At 44.1% G+C, this 19,994-nt stretch overlaps 2 protein-coding genes across 2 annotated transcripts in view; one reads left to right on the top strand and one right to left on the bottom strand.

Annotated features, from left to right (window-relative positions):
- LOC119379105 (uncharacterized) overlaps positions 1-19,714 on the top strand; it is a 78,892-nt gene extending 59,178 nt beyond the window's left edge. Inside the window, 14 exon segments of the mRNA XM_037648285.2 lie at positions 1,715-2,001; positions 10,183-10,288; positions 10,375-10,500; positions 10,581-10,928; positions 10,988-11,158; positions 11,256-11,496; positions 11,582-11,781; positions 11,841-11,942; positions 13,259-13,372; positions 13,468-13,565; positions 16,417-16,579; positions 16,641-16,782; positions 17,909-18,030; positions 18,123-19,714. Of these exon segments, the coding sequence (XP_037504213.1) occupies positions 1,715-2,001; positions 10,183-10,288; positions 10,375-10,500; positions 10,581-10,928; positions 10,988-11,158; positions 11,256-11,496; positions 11,582-11,781; positions 11,841-11,942; positions 13,259-13,372; positions 13,468-13,565; positions 16,417-16,579; positions 16,641-16,782; positions 17,909-18,030; positions 18,123-18,452 (2,550 nt within the window). The 3' untranslated portion in view covers positions 18,453-19,714.
- Positions 13,561-19,994, bottom strand: part of LOC119379107 (glycerol-3-phosphate acyltransferase 4) — a 40,889-nt gene continuing 34,455 nt past the window's right edge. Inside the window, exon 12 of the mRNA XM_037648286.2 lies at positions 13,561-19,285. Coding sequence (XP_037504214.1) covers positions 19,118-19,285 — 168 coding nt within the window. The 3' untranslated portion in view covers positions 13,561-19,117. The remainder of the gene's footprint in view (positions 19,286-19,994) is intronic.

The following is a 19,994-nucleotide window of genomic DNA, read 5'->3' as shown; positions in this document are numbered from 1 at the left end:
TTTATTTAGAGGATTATTTATACAAGGAATTATAAAAGAAGGCAACTAGAAGGGAAACTTACTGCTTACCGTACTGCGACTGTTTAAAGCGTGAACGGCTGACACACATACGTTCGCCGATCAGCAGTGGAGGTGGGAGCAGAGGAGTAAATGACCGGCAGAGATAATATATAGGGGCACTATTTACATGCGTACGATGGAATAAATGACATGACCGCGATAATTCATTGTTCGCTGGCGGGGTGACTTGCTCGAGAGGGTTTGTCACCTGGCCCCGCCCACCGGCCTTGTTAGGTCACGTGCCGGCTGACAGGGGCGTAGCCAGAAATTTTTTTCGGGGGGGGGGGGGGGGGGGTTCAACCATACTTTATGTAGGTTTGTGCGTGCGTTTGTATGTGTGCGTGCCTATATACGCAAGCAAAATTTAAAAATTTCGGGGGGGGGGGGGGGTTGAACCCCCCCAACCCCCCCCTTGGCTACGCCCCTGCCGGCTGAGCTGGCTCCCGCGCGCGACCGCGTGGCTCGGCGATGTCGGCCGGCAGCCCGTGCACGCGGTACTGTGCTAAAATCGGAAACTGGCGCCGTTTCATTTGGCTGCATGGTTGCTGCAGAAATACTGCACATACTTCGCAATAACAGCCTAGAGATCAGTCTCAAAACTCGTTAACAACTTGGACGATGCTGACCTAACTCATGTCGTGTGTTGCAGTCTGCGAAAAGCAATGCACAACAAGTGTACGTCGCATGTCCATAATTTCGTGGTGACCACAAAATGGTATCCCGCTCAAACAGAGGAACATGTGTGCGCACATCAGAGCAGAACTTAAGCGCGGCCGAATGTGACGCCGCGTGGGCAGCTCCCACCGAAAGCGGCGGTGCAAAACCTGCTGAGGCCCAGACAACCTCGCCGCAATCCGGTCGTTACAGAGAATGCTCCTATGCGAAATTGTGCTGTCGACATCACGAAACCCAACCGCAGCAGCCGAAGAGCACGGCTCCTATGCATTACGCAGAATATTTCGGATAACTTGACCCTTTGTTAATACAGTGAAACCTAGTTATAACGAACACTGGTGTAACGAATTATCGGTTATAGCGAACTAAATATGAACCTTGGTTGGTCACGCTTCATTTCAATGACAATTATTATTTTTATAATGAAGCCGAATATGCGAGAGCCGTCGCGATATCGGCTGTAACGAAGAAATATTCGGTTCGCGCGAGACTCAAAGCTCGAAATGAAAAGCAAAATAAATATTGAAGGACAGTTTATAAGCACATTTTTTAAAATGGTTTAAAAAGTAGCCAAAGTTTTGGTCATTCAGCGCAAAAAAAAGAAAAAAGAAAAAAAAGCGCATTTCACTCGTTGCGCCACCGTATATGAACCGAAGTTGGAAATGCCACAAGCAGACAGGTAAAGATTACCTCGTTTAAAGTGAATTTGAAGCCTCGATAATACATTTTTATGTCCAGGACTTGTGGCGAGCCAGGTTGCCCATTTGTTAGAACCGATTTTTATCTCTTTTATTGCAACGAATATTGGATATAACGAAATAATTTATGGTCCCGATGCTATACTTCGTTCTAACGAAGTGAGACTGTATAACGTTTGCTGGCACAGGCAGCCGATTAAGTTTAGAATCAGTTTAGAATAAGTTATAGACGAAAGTGAACCCCTGGAAAGGGAGCTTGTCTCACGTTGACATTTGCGCAGTTGCACGAACCCAAGAGGGCCGGGCGGCCAGAGTTCCGGTTTGTGGAGGACAACGGCTGGCCGGTGACCACGCGACAGGAGACGTCGCTGACGGTGCTGGACGTGATGAACAACCGGAGCCTGTTCATTCAGATGGGCGCCCTGCCCACGGGCGACGTGGCACCCAGCAGCATCATGGCACCGCCGCTGAGCAACGCCCTGGTGGCACCGCGCAATCAGATGTCGGTGGCAGCGCTGCCCGCCGATGACTGGGAGGGCAAGCGCAAGAAGTCCGTGCGATTTGGCAGGTCAGTCACTCACTCCAGCATGGCTCACTTGTTCCACGGTGTCAGCCTTGAGCATAATTCTCGCGGCGCTCTCGAGTGCATGCTTGTTCATAGAACTGGATAGGCCGACGAGAGAGTCGTTCGATGCTTTCCTTTTCTCTCTCTCTCTCTCTATGTTCAAGCTGCTTCTTCAGCTTTGTACTTGTTCTTGCACAGCCTTCGCCAAATGAGCATAGACGACTGCGCGCGTGATGGAGCAATCTCCGCATCACGCTGTGATGGTTCGCGGCTGGAATTCTCGAACTAAGGTAACCACAGGAAAAATAGGAAAATTTGACGATCTTGTCCCCGGTATATAAATTCGAAACTTTAGACTTAGCGCTATAGCCTCGTGAGACAGCCGACACTATAGCGTACTTTCGACAGGGGCGGTACATGAAGTTGCGCCTGAAACCAAGTTCGATGTAAGCACATGGTGGCATTAGAGCTGAGCCACGTGAACCGTAGATCTGGATCGCTCTTCACGAATTTGGTTCATAGAGTATTTGAAGCCACATTGTTTTAAACAAATAAAACCTATATCGGTACGCCTACATCGGTATGGCCTATATCGATACGTACGCGATATAGGCCATATACTGACGTGCAATATAGGCCATATACTGACGTGCAATATAGCATCGCGCAAGGACGATGCTATATTTATTTTGGCAGGAAATAAAGCAAAGGTCAGTTCGAGCTGCTGAAATGTTTGCGAGCATGAGCGCTTTAAGTGAAAGTGAATGCATGCTAAAATAAGGCACACTGCCATTGACGCTTCCTTCTCTTTCCGTGTGTCGCGTGTCTTTCGATCAGGTTTTCTTCCGGCTGGTTTGGTCGGTTCTCAGTGAGGTAAGGCGACGTTACTGTGTGGCGCGCATGTGTGCACGGTCGTTTCGTCTTTTTGGAATGGTGTGGCCCAATTGCAGTCCTCCGCAACACTGCGCAATATTACAGACACTTCAAGGATAAAGCAGAGACCGACTGCTTTTCCCATATGTACTTCTCAAGCACCCAGATAGAGACCATTCACTCTTTCTTCTAAATAGAGTCAACCAGAAATTTTTCAATTCCTCTAGCTTCAAGTGAGAGTGAACGCGTTCTATACCATAGCGTGCGTAAGAACTAACGAAAATGGGCTTAAAACATATGGGCAAAGAAGTTGCTATACCGTTTCCTTTGTTCTTGAAGTAGACCCTTTTTTCCCCCTCAAAACTGCGTTCTTATGGTGGCGATAAGTACAAAACCTCATATCAGGCACGTGCGTATTGCAGTTGCAAATTGATTAACATGCTCGATTTGTTGACGTGCTAACAACTGCATTTTGTCCCTATGGGCTCTTTGACGTGCACATGCAGTTGCATGCTTGTGGCCCACTGTTGTGTTGTGCTATAACACATTGATAGTTTGTTGATAACGCGTGACAGTCAAGGTCTGCATTAACTGACCTTCGCTAACTATCACACGCGCGCAGGTGCGTCTTACTATTCCACGCCCAAAGACAACTGCCACTTTACCTCAAAGATATTCATGCCGACAGAAGCGCAGTACAGTCAACGAGAAAAAAAAATGGAACAGCCGGAACCAGCGATTCCTGGCAGTGGTGCGGAAATTAAATAATACCGTGGGTTTAAAGGGGCACTATTTTCAATATTACGGCACATAAGGTAATGCATTTCATGTTTACCACGTGTAAGCTGGAATGTCTGTTTTCTCAAAAAGTAAAAGAGGAAGCGACAAGAACAGACATGAAGAGGCCATGTTTCAGCAAGCACTGACAAAAATTCCCAAGATAATGCAGTAAAAAGTGGCGAGCATCAGTGAACGAGTGAAACGTATTTACAAAATTAAATAATAATTCACTTTCGTTCGGTAACCTATGAATATGGGAATTTTCGTTGGTCCATGTCGAAACTTGAAACACATGTCATATTGTCGAGCATATATATCTGTCGGCCACTTCGTGCATGCTTGTATTTGCGATAACGATGAGGCGCGTGCTCTCGGACGTAGCTTTGACTTGTCGAAACTGTGCGGAGTCAGGCCGAGCCTGTTATAAGCGTGTTCTGCTCGTTCATATTGCGGAGGACTGTATGTGCACTTTTCCTGCATGCACTGTGGCGTTTCTACAAGTTTTCGTTTAGTCTGCAGTTCCTGTACTGTAGTACGTTTTAAGCGTGATTAAACGACACCCTCATCGTTTCATATTTCCGTCCGTGGCACTTACATTCAGTCCAGTCTTAATTACGCGAGAAAAAAAATTATTTATGGAGCGATGTGCGAAGGATGCGTGGTAGAGAGACCTGGGACGAACGAGAGAAGCATTTCCACGTGCTGTCCATTTGTCGCACGCATTAATGGACCGGTGTAATTAATGTAACGATTATATTCCAATGCTATGCCTTGTCGTTCTTCATCAGCGGTCTGAACACCTCTATGCCCACGTTATCACTATACGACAGGCCGGCCGTGAGTGGTCGATGATTAGGGTAGACGAGCGAAAGGAATTTTTACTTAACCGGCCCTGCTTTTGTTAAAACACTTTTTTTTAGTTACAAGCCAGAAAACGCACGTGCTAGTGTGCTAATTACTGCCAAAATAATTAACGAAAACGATCCGCGGCTCGGTTTATTGAACATGGTATTTGATAGCCCACACACTTCGCTTAGAAGGCATGCATACCTGCCCAGCCGGTGCCATGATTATCTGCATCGCTTTCCCATGGGCATGGGTAAACTTACGTTCGAGGTCGGGAAGAGCGCGTGGCATCACAGCGCTCCAACGTCGCAAAGGAAAGCGTGGTCGCATTGCTAAACGGCGCCAGCTGTGTATATGCAGCTTCCCTTCGTGAAGCGCAACACACACGTGAAGTCGCTCGCGGCGGCCATGAATTTCTGCACCCTAAATCTGCCTTTTTCACGATGGCCCGGCGCATGCGCCCTTCCCCAAGTGGAAAAGTCGCGAAACGTCTCTTCATCTCGGTGGCTATGCTTCTGGCAATACCGGTTGTCCTGGCCCCTAACAAAACCCTAGCAAAACGGCAGAGGTAGCACAGGAAGATGAAAGAGGCGGTTTGCCTTGGGCGTAGCCAGAAATTCCTTTTTTTTAATGCGAATGTATTTCTTAGTCGGGCTATGTCAGGCGTCCGGCGTTGTCCGCGGCGCCCTCTCCCATAGCAACAGCTGCGGGCGCGCGCGCTTATCCTCGCCCTTAGCAACCGGAGCATGTGGTGCGAGAGAGTGTAGGAGAGGGTAGGTGCAGTGCTTCGCCGCTCCTTCTCTCGCCGTTCGCTCTCTCTCCTCCCGTGCTCGAGACGCCGCTGTGAAACGCCAACGCCGAGCCGAGAACGCTGGCGCCCCACTCTCCCGTCCGCTCGCGCCTCACTCTCGACCGTTCGCTGGTTGGGCGTCTCTCAAGGCGATGGAAGAAGTCGGTGAAGGCGAATGTCTGACGGCAACGGTACCCTCTCTCGGCGCAAGAAATGCATTCGCATTTCCTCACGATCCCCTTTGGGGAGGTGGGGGCATTTTTTTTTCTTTTGTTGGGGGGGGGGGGGGGGGGGGTTCAGCTATGCTTTATGAAAGTTCGTGCGTGCGTTTGCATGTATACACACGCAAAAATGAAAAATTTCCGGGGGGGTAATTGACTCCCCCCCCTTCCCCCGGCTACGTCAGTGTAAATTGCCACTTAGCATATGTTTTCAACGTACCGCAGCAGATGGAACTAGGATTACCAACTCATCAATTAAAAGGGGGGGGGTAAACTAAGAGGGAGCCAGCGAAATCGGTTTCCTTTATTGCAGTATCTTCCAAACAAATCCATTGTTTCTTTATTGCTGCGGCCTTTTAAAGTGGTAGGTACTTCAGCGGGTTCAACCCCCCCCCCCCCCCCCCCCGCCGAAAAATTCTCAATTTTGCATGTTTGGATATACACACATACAAAAACGCACGCACGGACATACATAAGGTATGGTTGTACCCCCCCCCCCACCCCCAGAAAAAAATTTCTGGCTACGCCCCTGTCAGCTGTATACGTGCTGTTCGCAACACTTCCTCATGCTGGAGAATGTACTCGTAAAAGTTGTCGCGCTTCACGTGGAAGTTTAGCTATAGTCCCCTCACAGCCACCGCTAGCCACCACAACATTGCTTCGTGCGTAGAAACTTCGTGTTCCGTAGACGTGACGCGCGTTGTTGGCCTTGCGTTGTACCACATAAAAATTTCGAACTGAACAGTCCGGAACAGATTCGGGACATATAGCTGCCCCGACAGGGACGGCGCGGGACTCTGGACGCTGTATGAAAAGTCGGGACAGTCCCACAGTATCCAGGACGATTGGTAACCCTAGATGGAACGCGGCGAACTGCTGCGGCCTGAAATTTTTTCGGGGGGGGGGAGGGTGTTGAGTACAGATGAAGACAAGTCCTCTTATTAAAGCTTTGGCTTTTGCAACATTCCCTGTTCTACGAGTTCTCATCACTCCCTAAATTTCTCTTTTGTTTGAAGTATTGGCAATGCTGGGCTATTTTCCACGTGGCGCGCTGCGAGCACGTCATGTATCTAGTCGTGTAATAATAATAATCTACTTGTACTCGTGGAGGGTGTGGCCAGGCATACAGGGCCTAAAAAGGCAAAACTACTCATACCGTGTCAGAACCAGGGACCCATTTGAAGCGAGATGCAGTTCGCCCAAATAAGTGGCGCGACATGAAATGATTAAAGTTCGAGCTCTCTGTGCACGACATGGCACCATGACAGAAACAATTAACAGGCCTTCATTAATGAACCACTTAATTGCTTTTAAGACTTCACAGCTTAGCGTGTTATTAGGCCTAAATCCAGGCCCGTAGCCGGGGGGGGGGAGGTGCCTAGCCCCCTCCCCCCCATAATTTTGGTGAAGTAAATGTTTTTACCAAAAATAAATAATGAAAATTAGTAAAGCTTTTCAGCAAGTGCCCCCCCCCCCCCCCCCGGAAAAAAATTCCTGGCTACGGGCCTGCCTAAATCTCCAGATTACAGTGAATACCGCGAGTACCGATACCGGTCAATTGAGGTTGATCCGTCGCAATCGGGAAAGATGCGCCGCACATGGTCACACTAGCACCAAATGTCTATGGGACCACGCTCAGACTTGCAGTCTAGTGAACGCCGCACTTCCAAGTTGGAAGGGGAAGCTAAGAAGTTCCAGTTTCGCCCGAAAGGCGAAGCACTGCAAGCGATAGCAATGCATCTATAACACATATAAAGGTTCGTAGTTTGCAGTAAACGTGCACGTACTGATAAAATTAAAAAGCTTAGTGTCTGCGCCTACAGGCGAACGCGAACATATCTCACTTGATGATTCTCAACACTGGCTTTCACAACGCTGGCCTGATGAACGGTGACAAGAGAAATGAGCAAATGCATTGGGTCGCTTCTCTTCTTTGAAACAATGCGAGCTGCAACCTAGGCCCATTCGGCCTTTGGAGATAACTTGCAATATAGGGCGCGCAGGCCACCTTTTACAATCTTTGCAGCGTCCAGCCCAGGGCGGGACCCACCCTCTCTGCGGCGCTCGTATTCTCTCTCCCCTGCCCGGGTGCGTGCTTGCCATCTCCCCCACCCCTGCATGCGAAGGCGACACTCTCTATGTCCCACGGTTTCTCTCGATTCCACAGCATATGGTTTCAACCAAAACGGCAGAGGGCGACACAGGAAAATGAAGGAGGCGGATTGCATATGGTTACAAGTACATGCAACACCCCTCTCTCTCTCCGCATAGTATCCACAAAGTGATGCGTCAATATTGCATTGCTGCACTTGCCATGAGAAGTATAACATGCTTCACCTATTCTGTTTGAACCCAGCTGCTGTAGTCTTCAAGAAATGATCATTTCAGTAGTGCAGTTCATTATTTGTTTCCCACAAACTATACATTCTCTTGAGAAAAAACATTTGTAAATGTGTTGTGAGGCTACTGCAACTGTCATTACTGTTAATAATCTGATAATCACATCTGCAACTATTACATGTTATTATAATAAGTACCACAAAAGAGAGAAAAAGAAAACAGCTATAGTCTAGTGGTTAAAGCATCCAGCTAATGAACACAAGGATCTTGATTCAAATCCTGTCTGGGGGACACTCTTTTTTATTCCAGAGAATCAAAATTACAATCGCATAAATAACTGCCATCATTCATTACAATATAAGTTAAGTGTGATTATTAGCATTGTGTTCATTTGCAAGAATACATAAACATAAAAAAGTTCTGCAAAGGTTCCTTCAAGAAGTCTTCTGGACCATAATAATGGTGTGTTAGCACAGCTACAAATGGTTTTCGAGAAGTATATATCTAAATAACATTTAAAGTGATACATCCTGTAGATTTTGTGCAAGAGCCTTATTTTAGACATTCATTAGCTTTTTTTTGTGTTTCATGAGTCGGGCTTGGTTTAACATAGTCAAATGAAAACACGCCATGAAACACAACATGAAAGGGCACTGAAGTTCCTTGTGGGAATGAGGCTCAGCCAGATTGTGCTGCGTAGAATCCACCACTCCTCTTGTTGCGTGTACCTGTTCTGTTTTACAGAAATTGCTATTATGAGCTCACTCCCTTATTCATTTTAATGGCTGCCTGTGACTGTTGCAGGAATCCCCCAAGTGCCTTGCGAAGAGCTTAAAGTATTATATAGGAAGCATAAAATACGAAGTGTGCTGTGAGGATTCAAAACTTGGCACCCACATACCATTGTCAAAGATTTTACTTCAGCTATTCCACCACAATGCTGCAGCAGAGGACTGTGCCTCTGAGCTCCTATGCATAACACTTGCTTCCTTAGCTCCTTTTGGCTAAGATCAAAGTGTAGTATCCTTAGCTCCGTACTAAACAGCGCTATAATGTTGGTGCCTCTGCCATCTTTGAACACATCTCAGTTTTATGAAGGACATCTTGATTTTAAGGCTTTCTTCTTGAAAGGAGATCAATTGCACACATATATGTATGTTTACAACCAATGCCACACAAAGGAATGCAACATACTGTGCACTTTGTTTCAGCTATCATGTCACTGCTTTGCATTGTAAGTGAAACTGCGACTTCTTTAAGTGTGACTCGCAGGCTAGATAACACGAACTTGTCAGGGAGCCAGTCATATTGGAAAGGACTCATAGTAAACAAAATATTCAGGGAGAGTGCTGCTGTCATCCTATTTTCTTCCTTTTCTGATCAGGCATATGCTACACCCTTTGAACACTGCTATACAGAAAACACGATCCGATATGCACAGATTGCAGTGTTCTGGAACCACGCACTTTGCAAATGATCTTGTTATGGTCAACACAAATGGCACAAAATTGTTGACCAGGCCGTTTAGTTTGCTGATGGTTTATTTTACCTGACAAAATTTATCGGGCATGTCACTTGCATGCATGATGCAACAAGGCCATGAACAAAGTAACGAAACACATGCAACTACACTACTGCATTGTGAGCCACTGCACGTGAACTGCACATCACATGTCTTTGTCACACCTTCTATGCATGCACTTTGCCTTAAGAGCATGGGTCAGCATGCAAAATTAGCATAGTTGAGCACATTTTTTCAATACTGCATCTATGTACTACTGGCCATTTTCAGCCAAACTCATAAGCATTCAAACTGATGAAATATGGAATGAATGGAAGGACTTTTGTGCCATATGTTCATACAACTCAGCAACAAATGCCAAGTGTGTGCAGCAAGCTTGTTCCGTACAGTTGATTATGCCACCATATTTAGATACTCTCAAGAGCCAAAGGCACTACAGAGTAGTATCTAACAGAGAATATCCTTTACTGCCTCTTTAAAAGTGGCAGTCTCGGGTAGCAGCAATGGAGGCAGGAAGATAATTCTCTTTGCTGTTTGTGTAAAAAAAAGAGAGAGACATGGCAGATAAGTATGGCATGATGAAAAATTGACCTTGAAATATTATTGTTTCATGGTGTCACATAGGCTAAAGCTTATAGGCATACGACTTAGATGCATATTGTGGTTCCTTAATTAAATGATATCAAATCACTCTTCTGCAAATTGTTTTTCTCAAGCCATCAAGGGCACTGCTGTAGTGTAACACAGCTAAAAGAAAGCTAGAGAATGTATTTGATGTACTGCTTCAATAATGGCTGTACTCTTCATTTCAGAAATGAACCAAAGCCCATTCTTATAAGTTATGTACGAGCCGAGACTGCGCAGCATGCTCTGAACCTCAAACAGGAGTTACACAAAATGAATTTCAGTGTATACCTTGTGAGTACCAAGTTACACGTTCTTTCTTTTTTTCATAGAAGTGACTTCAGCATTTGTAGTGATGCTGTATATACATGATCTCTTAGGACATCGATGAGATCAAGATTGGAAGTGACTGGCAGGATGCGCTCAATTACGCAGTGAGCGAGTGTCACTTATTTGTGCCTCTAATCAGTCCCATGTATGGCAAGACACAATGGACAAATCGAGAGGCAAGTATTTATGGCAAAAGCATGCTATGTTGCGGAATGTGCATACATATTCTAATGGCTACATCCTTTTTCCCATGCAGGTCAAACTAGCAGACGTGCTTCACAAAGTGATAATCCCCGTCAACTTCCTTGAGACCTGGCCACCAGAGTGCCTTGCTATTCAATTTGCATCCACTCAGTACATTGCAGCTTGGAAGGCTTCAGAACATGAGACTGGCCAGGGCAAGCAAAACCGGCCAATGGATCAGTGCCCTGATCTTGGAGCACCTACTGGCTCTACTCCCACAGGAGAGGGTTATAAATATGACTACAGAGTGTGGGATGAAACTAATTTAAAGAGAGTTGCCAAAGAGATTGCTGAACGTTACAGGCAGACAGTCAAAAAGGAACAAATTGCCGAACGTCGAAGCAAGACATCTAGCCTAAAGGTAAGAGAGAGACAGTTTTGTGTTCCAACAGTGCCCAACATGTTGGTTCTTGGTTGCAGATCAAAAGATCTTCGCACTTAAGCACTCTCGCCACCGTTGACGAGCAGTCAATTATGCGACTCGGTTCTCCAGCAGAAGCAACCGCTGCCCTTTCTGCAGCAGAGCCACTCGAACCTGTGGAGACCAAGGAGCTCATTGTGATAACAGCACATCCAAAACAAAAGGAGATGGTAGGCGTGCTGCTCATCTGCTTCTGCAAAAATGTTTCCAGGCAAAGTGGTTCCTTTTTATTGTAATAGAGTTGTTCTCTTTCTCTCTCTATCGCAGGCACAAGTTATTGCAAGAATGCTTGAGCAAGATGGTTTCAGAGTCTGGAGCACAACAGAGCTGAATGAAACAAGAGATAGCTGTTCAGACACGGAAAGCATTCCTACCAACCCTAACACACCTCGGGAGCTTGCACCCATTCCAGAAGGTGAACGTGTGTTTAGCGACACATACAGAGAGGCCAACAACCGCATCCTGGAACACAAGCGGCTAAGTTCGCTTAGGGAGCAAGAAGCACCTGGTAAGTAATGCCATCCACCAAAGACTGCCCATTTGACTGTCACGAATTTTTCACGTCTCACAAATGCAAACCTTCCTCTTCACAGGATATGCCACATATTCTGTCACAGAAGGTCGTTCAGTGTGCCGCCTTACATCACAGGCTAGTGATGCGAGTGTTGTATCTATGCTTGCGGGAGAGAAACTCGAGAAGCTGACTCGATTCCAACAAAAAGCTGTTCAGGCCAAAGTTGTCATTGTTTTGATTACAAAAGAATTCACAGCATCACGCACCTCTGAACAACAGGTGAGTTGCAGTACCCAACATTACTTTCCACAGCACTAACTGAAAGCAAATTATTCCAGGTATTCTATATTGAACACAGGAAGCATGTAGTTTTAGTCAAGTGTGATGACTGCCCAATTCCATGCTGGTTTACATCACTGATGGGCAATGACATCATTTCGGTAAGTAGCTGCTCACCTTTACTGACAAGTGCCACTAGCGTTTAGAAAGCTAGGGTGAGCCAGTTAGTCTCATAATTCTGTTGTAGCCCGAAAATATGAAGGCATAGACAAGAAAACTCAGAACTTTACACTAACCCTCAGCTGAAGATTTTATTGAAGAAATAGTGTGTACAAGTGATTGCAACCCACATAGAAACCAAGAAACATGTGGACTAATACAAAGGTTAACAAAGCATAAAAGACAACACAAAGCAAAATATAAATCTTCAGTTGAGGTTCAGTACTAACTCTTTTTCCGATCTTTGTCCTCTGACTGTACAACAGAATTACGTGACGATACCAACTTGCCCAACTATCCATCCTATAGCCAGTTGGTGTGTTTTCTATAACGACCACTTATTAAAATAGCTCATCTTAGTTTCTAGTTAGTCCCAAAATTCCTTGGCTCTAACTAAAAGCCATGAGGAGCTGTTTTAATAATAACTGCAACAAATAAGTTGTTAACCATAAAATTGACCTGCTATAGATGAAACTAAACTGCAAATTTTAAGTTATTGGTTTATGTGCTTCTGTAATTGCAAGAGCCACAACAGTCTTTCACACTGCCTAAAGGAATTACAAATTCCTTTAGGACAAGGTTCTCAGGTGCACAACATCATTTTACAGTTTTCTCATGGTCTTTGGATACAGTGTGCTTCATTAATTTTGAGTTACAATTTGGAAGAAGATGTGCCTCCGTCCTGCAGTATCGCCAACACTTTGCTCGCTCGCTCATAGTAACGCACTGCCAATAAACCTTTTCACATACTGAATTCAACAAGTCACATGCCAAATAAACTTCTTGAGCGTCAAATTTTTCTGCAGTAGAAAGTGCTCTGCTGCTCTTATGAGGTTGGCCACAGTAGCACATTTATGGACTTCACTGCACATCATGTACCATAATCAGTGTAAAAGTTTACAAGGCAGTTGCTGCAGGCACAGACTGTGTGCAAACACAGCTTTTTCATGGGACCTGTGTCCCATTAACTTCCAGCAGCACAAATTACCCAACAATGTGGTGCCAACACTCTAGCACTAATGCCACTGACTTTTTTTCTGTTTGATCTCACAGGCAAAGGCCTTCATTTATTCATTTATTCATTTAAGGCATGTCATATGCGAAATTATATAAAAGTTCTTTTAGGTGATTACAACTAAAGTACAGGATTATTGTGGGAGCTTTGCTACACTTCTGAAGTGGAAACAAAATTTAAGAAATCAAGCTTCTGAAGCAAGCTTCTCAAAACCTACATGCAGTCCATAATATTTCTTTCCAGAGGGACAACCCAGAGTTTGAAAACATATTGAGGATCCGGATAAGGCGTGCAACAAGCCCTGATACTTCAGAAACCCCGAAGGATGCTGCTGCAGAAGCCACAATGCAATGCCTGGTGAATAGCATACCACTTTTAAGTAGCTTAAGCCACCTCTGTAAACAGTTAATATATGGCCCAATATATGCAAATTTCTTTTCTGGTATTTGCAGGTCAGTTTCATCAAGAAGGAAATCCCAAATCTGGAAACATGCGTGTACATTGCTGGGAGCAGCAAGCTGCAGTCAACAAGATCAGTCGAAATATGCAAGTGCGTTACACCATTTATTTCAGTCATACACACCCAACAAGTAAAGGCAGAAATGTCATGGGAACTAAAGAACTGTCCACTGCACTTTCAAACATTCAAGCAATTGTGGCATTTTTGATTAAGTCGCACAATCACCAAATGAAAACACCTTCCACACTTAAAAGCAGCCACACATGGTGGAAAAACCCAAATTTCACTAGAAATCCCCATAAAAATGCAACAAGTAAAAAGGTAAATGCACAATGAAGCAACTAAAGGAGTACATGGTATCATTCTGGCCCACCAATGCTGAGCTTCCACAGTCCTGGACAAGTCATCCTGATTGCTGAGATGTCACAAGCCTCTCTGGTGTACTATAGTCGCTGCTTCAAAGGTGCCTTTACCTTTCCTCTCCAACATGTACATGAAACATGTGCAAAATCAATGGAAAACTTCTCACCAATGAAATGATAATGCAGCATATCATGGAACCAGGTTATTCATTTAGCCAAGTTTTTATGAAATCCCTACATAGAAGGTCACAGCCCATAGCTATAATGCCTTGTTCAAGTTTAGCACAGGCAATGGCAGTGACATTTCCAGTGGCCTGTTTTCAACAAGGCAACAACATACACAAGAATGCCCATATCAAATATATGTTGTTCCAGAGGCCCCCTAGTTCTTCAAATGCATGCTTTGTAAACACACACATTACCTACAGGGCACTGTGGTATGGTTTGTTGCTGCTCCTTGTACCTGAGAATACAGGGTTTATATTCCAACCTCAGCCAACATGGTCATTTGCCAAATGGCAGCATGTGCTCATTGACTGATGCAGCAGAAATGGCTGTGCTAGCTTAGTTACACGTGCATGCATACTTGCTTGCCTTGACAATGAAAAATGAAAAGTTGCAATATGAAGAAAGTTCTTTAAATCCCCATTTTAATTTAGCGAGTACAATAAACATACTGTAATCATGCAAATTGTTAACACTGTATTCCAATCAATATTACATTTACGTTCCACTTGCACAAGTGCGACACCCAGGGTCGCTGGCAGGTCACTGAGTTTAAATGTTATGGAGCATACAGTAGACTGACATTGTCATCCATGATGAATAACTAACTTTCTAAGAATGTCAACTGTGCACAAAGTGTTGCCTTATCTTATTTTCCTCTTGCTTAATTTAATGTGCACATATTTATTTGCTAGTGCAATGTTTGTTCATTAACCACGTTAACATAATCAGCTTCTCATTGAAGTCAGCATCCTTTTCTTTGTGATAGACAACCCCCTCACTAAATTGATGACGCTTGCAAGGTACTTGCAAATAAGTTGTAGCTGAACACAGGACCTTTTAAAACTGCACTACCGGGTGTTTTTTAATTCCTCAAATTTTTCCTATAAATTGATTTTTCATATCTAACAATTTTTGCCATTCTAATTTTTACAGTAATTTTTACCACACTGTGTGTCATTTCAACTAGCACACGATTTTCCTGCTTTGGCCAACAAGAACACAAAGCTTTTAGGCAGTGTGTCATGAGATGAAGGTCAGAATATGGCCCAGGTGAAATGCACATGATTTGTGCCTATGCATAGTTGTGCATATGCACACATATGCACTCAGCATGTTTCATGCTCATGCAAGCAAAAAAAAAAGTTGAAAAGAATGCCGTCTCATGAACTAAAGCAGGGAAATTAGAAAGGCGGCATACTAAGCTTTATGCACCTTTCGTTCCACTGCTACAGTTCATGTCTACAACCCCCCACAATACATCTTTAATTTACGAGGACAGCAAGAGACAATAAGTTGATCACTGAATAGAGAATAAGGGCATTACACTGTAGCAAAAAGGTGCTACCCCTACCAAAAATAAGGTAAAGGACTATGGTCATTATGTCGAACCTACTATACTAACAAAAAAGACTGCCAATAAGAACTGGATGGAGGACTAAATTTTTACATTTCTTAAGTGCATGAAATTCAAAAGGCCAGGCAGCTGCATTTTTCTGCTAGACCCAATGTGTAAACAAACATGACAAAGATATTAGTAAAAAGAAAGAGAAAACAGCAAGGCCACTGAGTACATTGACCAGAGGTGCTGACCACAAACAGACGCAAGAGATATTTCCTTTTAAATGCTACCATGTTTATATTTTTAAATGAACATACAATGTCAATGGCAGAAGCGCTGTGTGATGCTAAATGCAAAGGGTTATCGGGAACCATGCACTCATACTTCCGTGGCTGTGAGTAACTGGCAGGTAGTCACAAGCAAGAAAACAACACAATATAGACACATGCAGTAAGCACCAAATCCACCTGCCATGTGTAAGTAGGACCCACTTCCAGTAGTATGAAACTAAGCATTGTTTATCCCAAATTGAATATAATGCTGTATCCACCAGATGTGCCCGATATCCACAGCCACTTCGGCTAGGTTTGAATGCCCTGTGCAAATAAGTCATCCATATCCACACATGCCACAGTACATAGCTTCTATCATTCCTTGCTTCCAGTGAAAGCCAGGTCAAAATCTACAAGCGCAAAGTGCTGCTTCAGCTTTAGTTTGACAAAAATAGCACCTGGCAATGATCAACATATACACCAACTGCAGTCCGCTGATCGTACTTAATTGCACCGGCACTTGCTGCAATGCTGGAGGTTATAATATTCAGTACAATGTTCTTGTTACAAGTAGTAGTGCACACTCAGTGAATACCATCAAAAATAGCCTTTCCTCGCCATGAAATGAGCAGAATTCCACATTATGTTAGGGCATTAGTACAAAACTTATAGAACAACTGCTTCACACCATCTTTCTGCCAATGATAACCTTTTTTTTTTTTTCTACTTCTAATCCCCAGGGAGATTGGCAAGGAGCTTGCGAAGAGGCCAAACCTGGCTGTTGTGACAGGAGGATTTTTTGGTGCACCTGATGTAGTAGCAAGGATGTTTCACGAATGCCGAGTCAACAATGGTCACACTGACCCTCGAGTCTTTCACATACTGCCAAAGCGAGATGACAAGGTTGAAAACTGCTTAGCTGAAGTTTATTTTCGGAAAACTAACTTTAGTTCGTCTTTTACAGATTTTCACTGGCAAAGTGCAGCAAAACAGTGATGGTTCTTTCGCAGCAGTCAACTATGGGCGAAACCTGTTCCTTGGGAATTCAGTTAAAGAGCGTGAAAGTGCAGTGGCACGTGCTTTTGACACCTGCATCGTGGTAGAAGGTGAGACAGCGTGCATCAGTGACAGAGAGTGGTGTGCACCTACCACAGGCTGTCACACCTGCTTTTTAAACAGTAGTACGGACACAGTGTTCCACATTTACACAGATTATCCACACTAGTATACAGTAAGATGCTCACATTTAATTCAGCAGAAAAAAGTACATAAATCATCAACACCAGTCCTCAACAAGCTGCAGTCAAACTTCAATATGTTGAACTCGGGAGGAAGACAGAGAAACTTAGTACTATAGCACAGCAAAACTTACGGATTTTGCAAACTACAAAAAGCTCTTGCCAGCATCTTCGAAAAGCAGCATTACAAGGTTGTAGTACTTTATATGGCCTTTTTACACTCCCCTGTTCAATGACACATTGAAGGAAGGCACTGAAGAAATTCTAGAGAAACTTCTTTTCTGTACTTTTGCAGAAAAAGGGTTTGTCACAGACTGGCTTAGCATGCATTATGAGAACTTCCTGCTGTGCATTGCAACTTAACACAAAGCTCTTCACTACACCTTCTAACCTTTACCTTCAATTTTCTTCATTGTTGCTACAGGATAACTGCATCAACATATGACATGCTAGACCTAAAATTCATAGCATTTAAACAAAGGGAAGTTCCGCATCGAATTCCCTAAGTGTTTCTCAAACCATTAATTTACTCCATTTATCAAGTCACTCGCACTTTCTGAGTTGCTGCACAGCAACTTTCAGTTATATCTCCATACAGTTGAGTTCAAGCCACATGGGTAGAAGTCTTACAGCTATCCTCTCCCAATTGGTTTGAGCATTATCCAAGACAGGTACAGCAGTTTCAATGTCTGAACATTTTTGCACATTATAACCGATGATGATGCTAAACTCTCACATTGCAGTCTTAGAGGTATCAATATTTTACAAGCTTTTAACACGAGATAAACATATTGAAGTTTGACTGTAGCAACTTTTTGTCATTAATGCTCCCTTGCTGAAGAACTGTTAGAAGTGATGAGTTCTTGCCTGCTCAATATGTAAATAATCACTAATAAGGCAGTAAAGTATCATTATCATCCTGTTATTGTAGAAGTTTTACGAAATGGACATGGGAAACAGGAGATACAATAGTGGTACAATGCTTGCGTTTCAGGTGGTCCTTGTGCAGCTCACGAGGTTGAACAATTCGTCTGGAGTGATCACTTTGTTGTGCCTGTAGTCTCGACTGGAGGAGCAGCTGGTGGTCAGTTTGGTGTGCCTCTCAAGATCTTAGAGGTGAGAGCAGTACGAAATTCCTTCTGCAAAGAGTGACTTCTAATCTACGTCTGCTTGTGTTCTTTTTTTTTCTGGCTGCACATTTTCTTTAGACTCCACATGGCATCACTGAAGAGAAGTGGTCTGTCCTGTCTGAGAAAGAAGCAACACCGACCGAAGTGGCCAAGGCTGTTGTGGAGATTGTTGTGCAACTCAAACGAGCCATGATTTCCCACACCAAATCACACTTGGTGCGTAACAAGTACAAAAAGCTCAAGAAGCGCAACAAACACGGCCGGGAGCCAGCCGAGCAGCAGACAACAGATTCTTCACACACCACAGACTCTGGTCCCGCTCCAAGTGTCAAGCCCACAGTGTCCTTCCGTAACATATCCCACTGGCAAAGGATACTGAACTACTTTCGCAAGAAGTCCACTTCCTAGCACTGCTTTCCAAGGGCCATCGTAGAAGTGGGGACACTCCAAAGAACAAACTATTCTAGTTGCACTTGAGCAGCCTTGATGCCATGTCCAGGCAGACTGGTGTGCAAGTCATCGTGTGCATTTTAGTTTCTTGGAAAGTCACTGACTTCCATTCACCGAGAATGAAAGTGAATTTCTGTGTTGTACAATGGCACTTCAACAGCCTGCATGCAAGCCTCATCACATCTTGTAGTAATTATCATACATCACATTTTAGCCATGAGCACAGCAGATTTGTTTTGTGCAGCCAAAACATAACTTTATTGAGGTATTCGAGATAGCACGTCTCATTCCATCAGCAACAACTCGGCAGGTGCTGCCTCATCTTTTTTTTTTTTTTTTTCCCTCTTAAAGGCCAACATGTTATCACAGTTTGAACCAACCTGCAAGCAGTTGTCACCTGCCTAGCAAGCTATGCCAAACGCTGAACAGCATTATATATACATGGCCTGAGTACAGAACTGATCACAATGATTGTACATAGTGTTGTCTCCACATGAATAAACTATCACCTCTGCTGAACCGCTCTCACTGGTTGGCATGTAGCAGAAAGGGCCCAGCGTAGAAACTAAGCCAACCCATGCTATGTACATGTGTGCCCGAACAGTCCCTTTCCTTGCTGAGGCTCACATCAGCTTGAGGCGTTGGCTGAAGTCCTTCTGTTGCTGCTCCTTCCACTCCCGCTTGACATAGGTGCGCTTGAGCAAGCCATCCCAGTTTAGGTCGAGAAGGCCACCCTGCTCAGCAATCTTAGACTTGACTCGGTTGGCAAACTCCACTGATGACTCATCATCCTGGAAAGAGCGACAGCACATCTTCACATTGCCAGCCTCCGAAAACGGCATTGCATTACTACAAGAAAAAAAAGGCAGCAACAGCTAAGTGGAATAGGCATATATAATCATGACAAAGGCACAATGGATAACCTTACACAGCTTTGACCCAAAGTATGTGCCCTTTCATGTTACTGCAATGCACTCAGGGTAATGCGAGGTGCAATCAAACAGGCATGCCACCAGTCACATTCCCCAGAGAGTTCTAGCAGACCACATGAAGCTCACAAGGCACTGCACTTTCTTCATGCCTCTCAGAATAAAGCTCTGCATCAGCATGGTGCCCGGCCACGGATGACAGATGCTGCAATACTTTGAATTTAGCTTGTGAGCATTCAAATGTATGTGTGCTAGCAAATGAAATGTGTATTAAATTATTGTATTTGGTCAGTTGTTGAATTCTTCTAAATACTTGAATGCATGGGGTTCCAACGTTTTTATTCACTCTTTAATACCTGTTTTTTATGATTAGGGTTTCAATTCACTGTGTCTGCAATGGTTATGCAATGTCATATTCAAATATGTCATTAATCTGTGCAAATTCCGTGAGTTCGCATGAAATAATGTTTGTTTGACAACGTTTCATAGAAACTATGCAAGCCAGGCAGTTATTTGGAACTGTCAAATTACACAATTTAGGCATTTAATTCTTTTTATTTTTTTCAAGTCG

Source organism: Rhipicephalus sanguineus, chromosome 1 (assembly GCF_013339695.2).
Source record: "Rhipicephalus sanguineus isolate Rsan-2018 chromosome 1, BIME_Rsan_1.4, whole genome shotgun sequence".
Classification (NCBI taxonomy): Eukaryota; Metazoa; Arthropoda; class Arachnida; order Ixodida; family Ixodidae; genus Rhipicephalus; species Rhipicephalus sanguineus.
The sequence above is the reverse complement of the archived record's forward strand: the minus strand, read 5'-3'. Positions and strand labels throughout refer to the sequence as shown.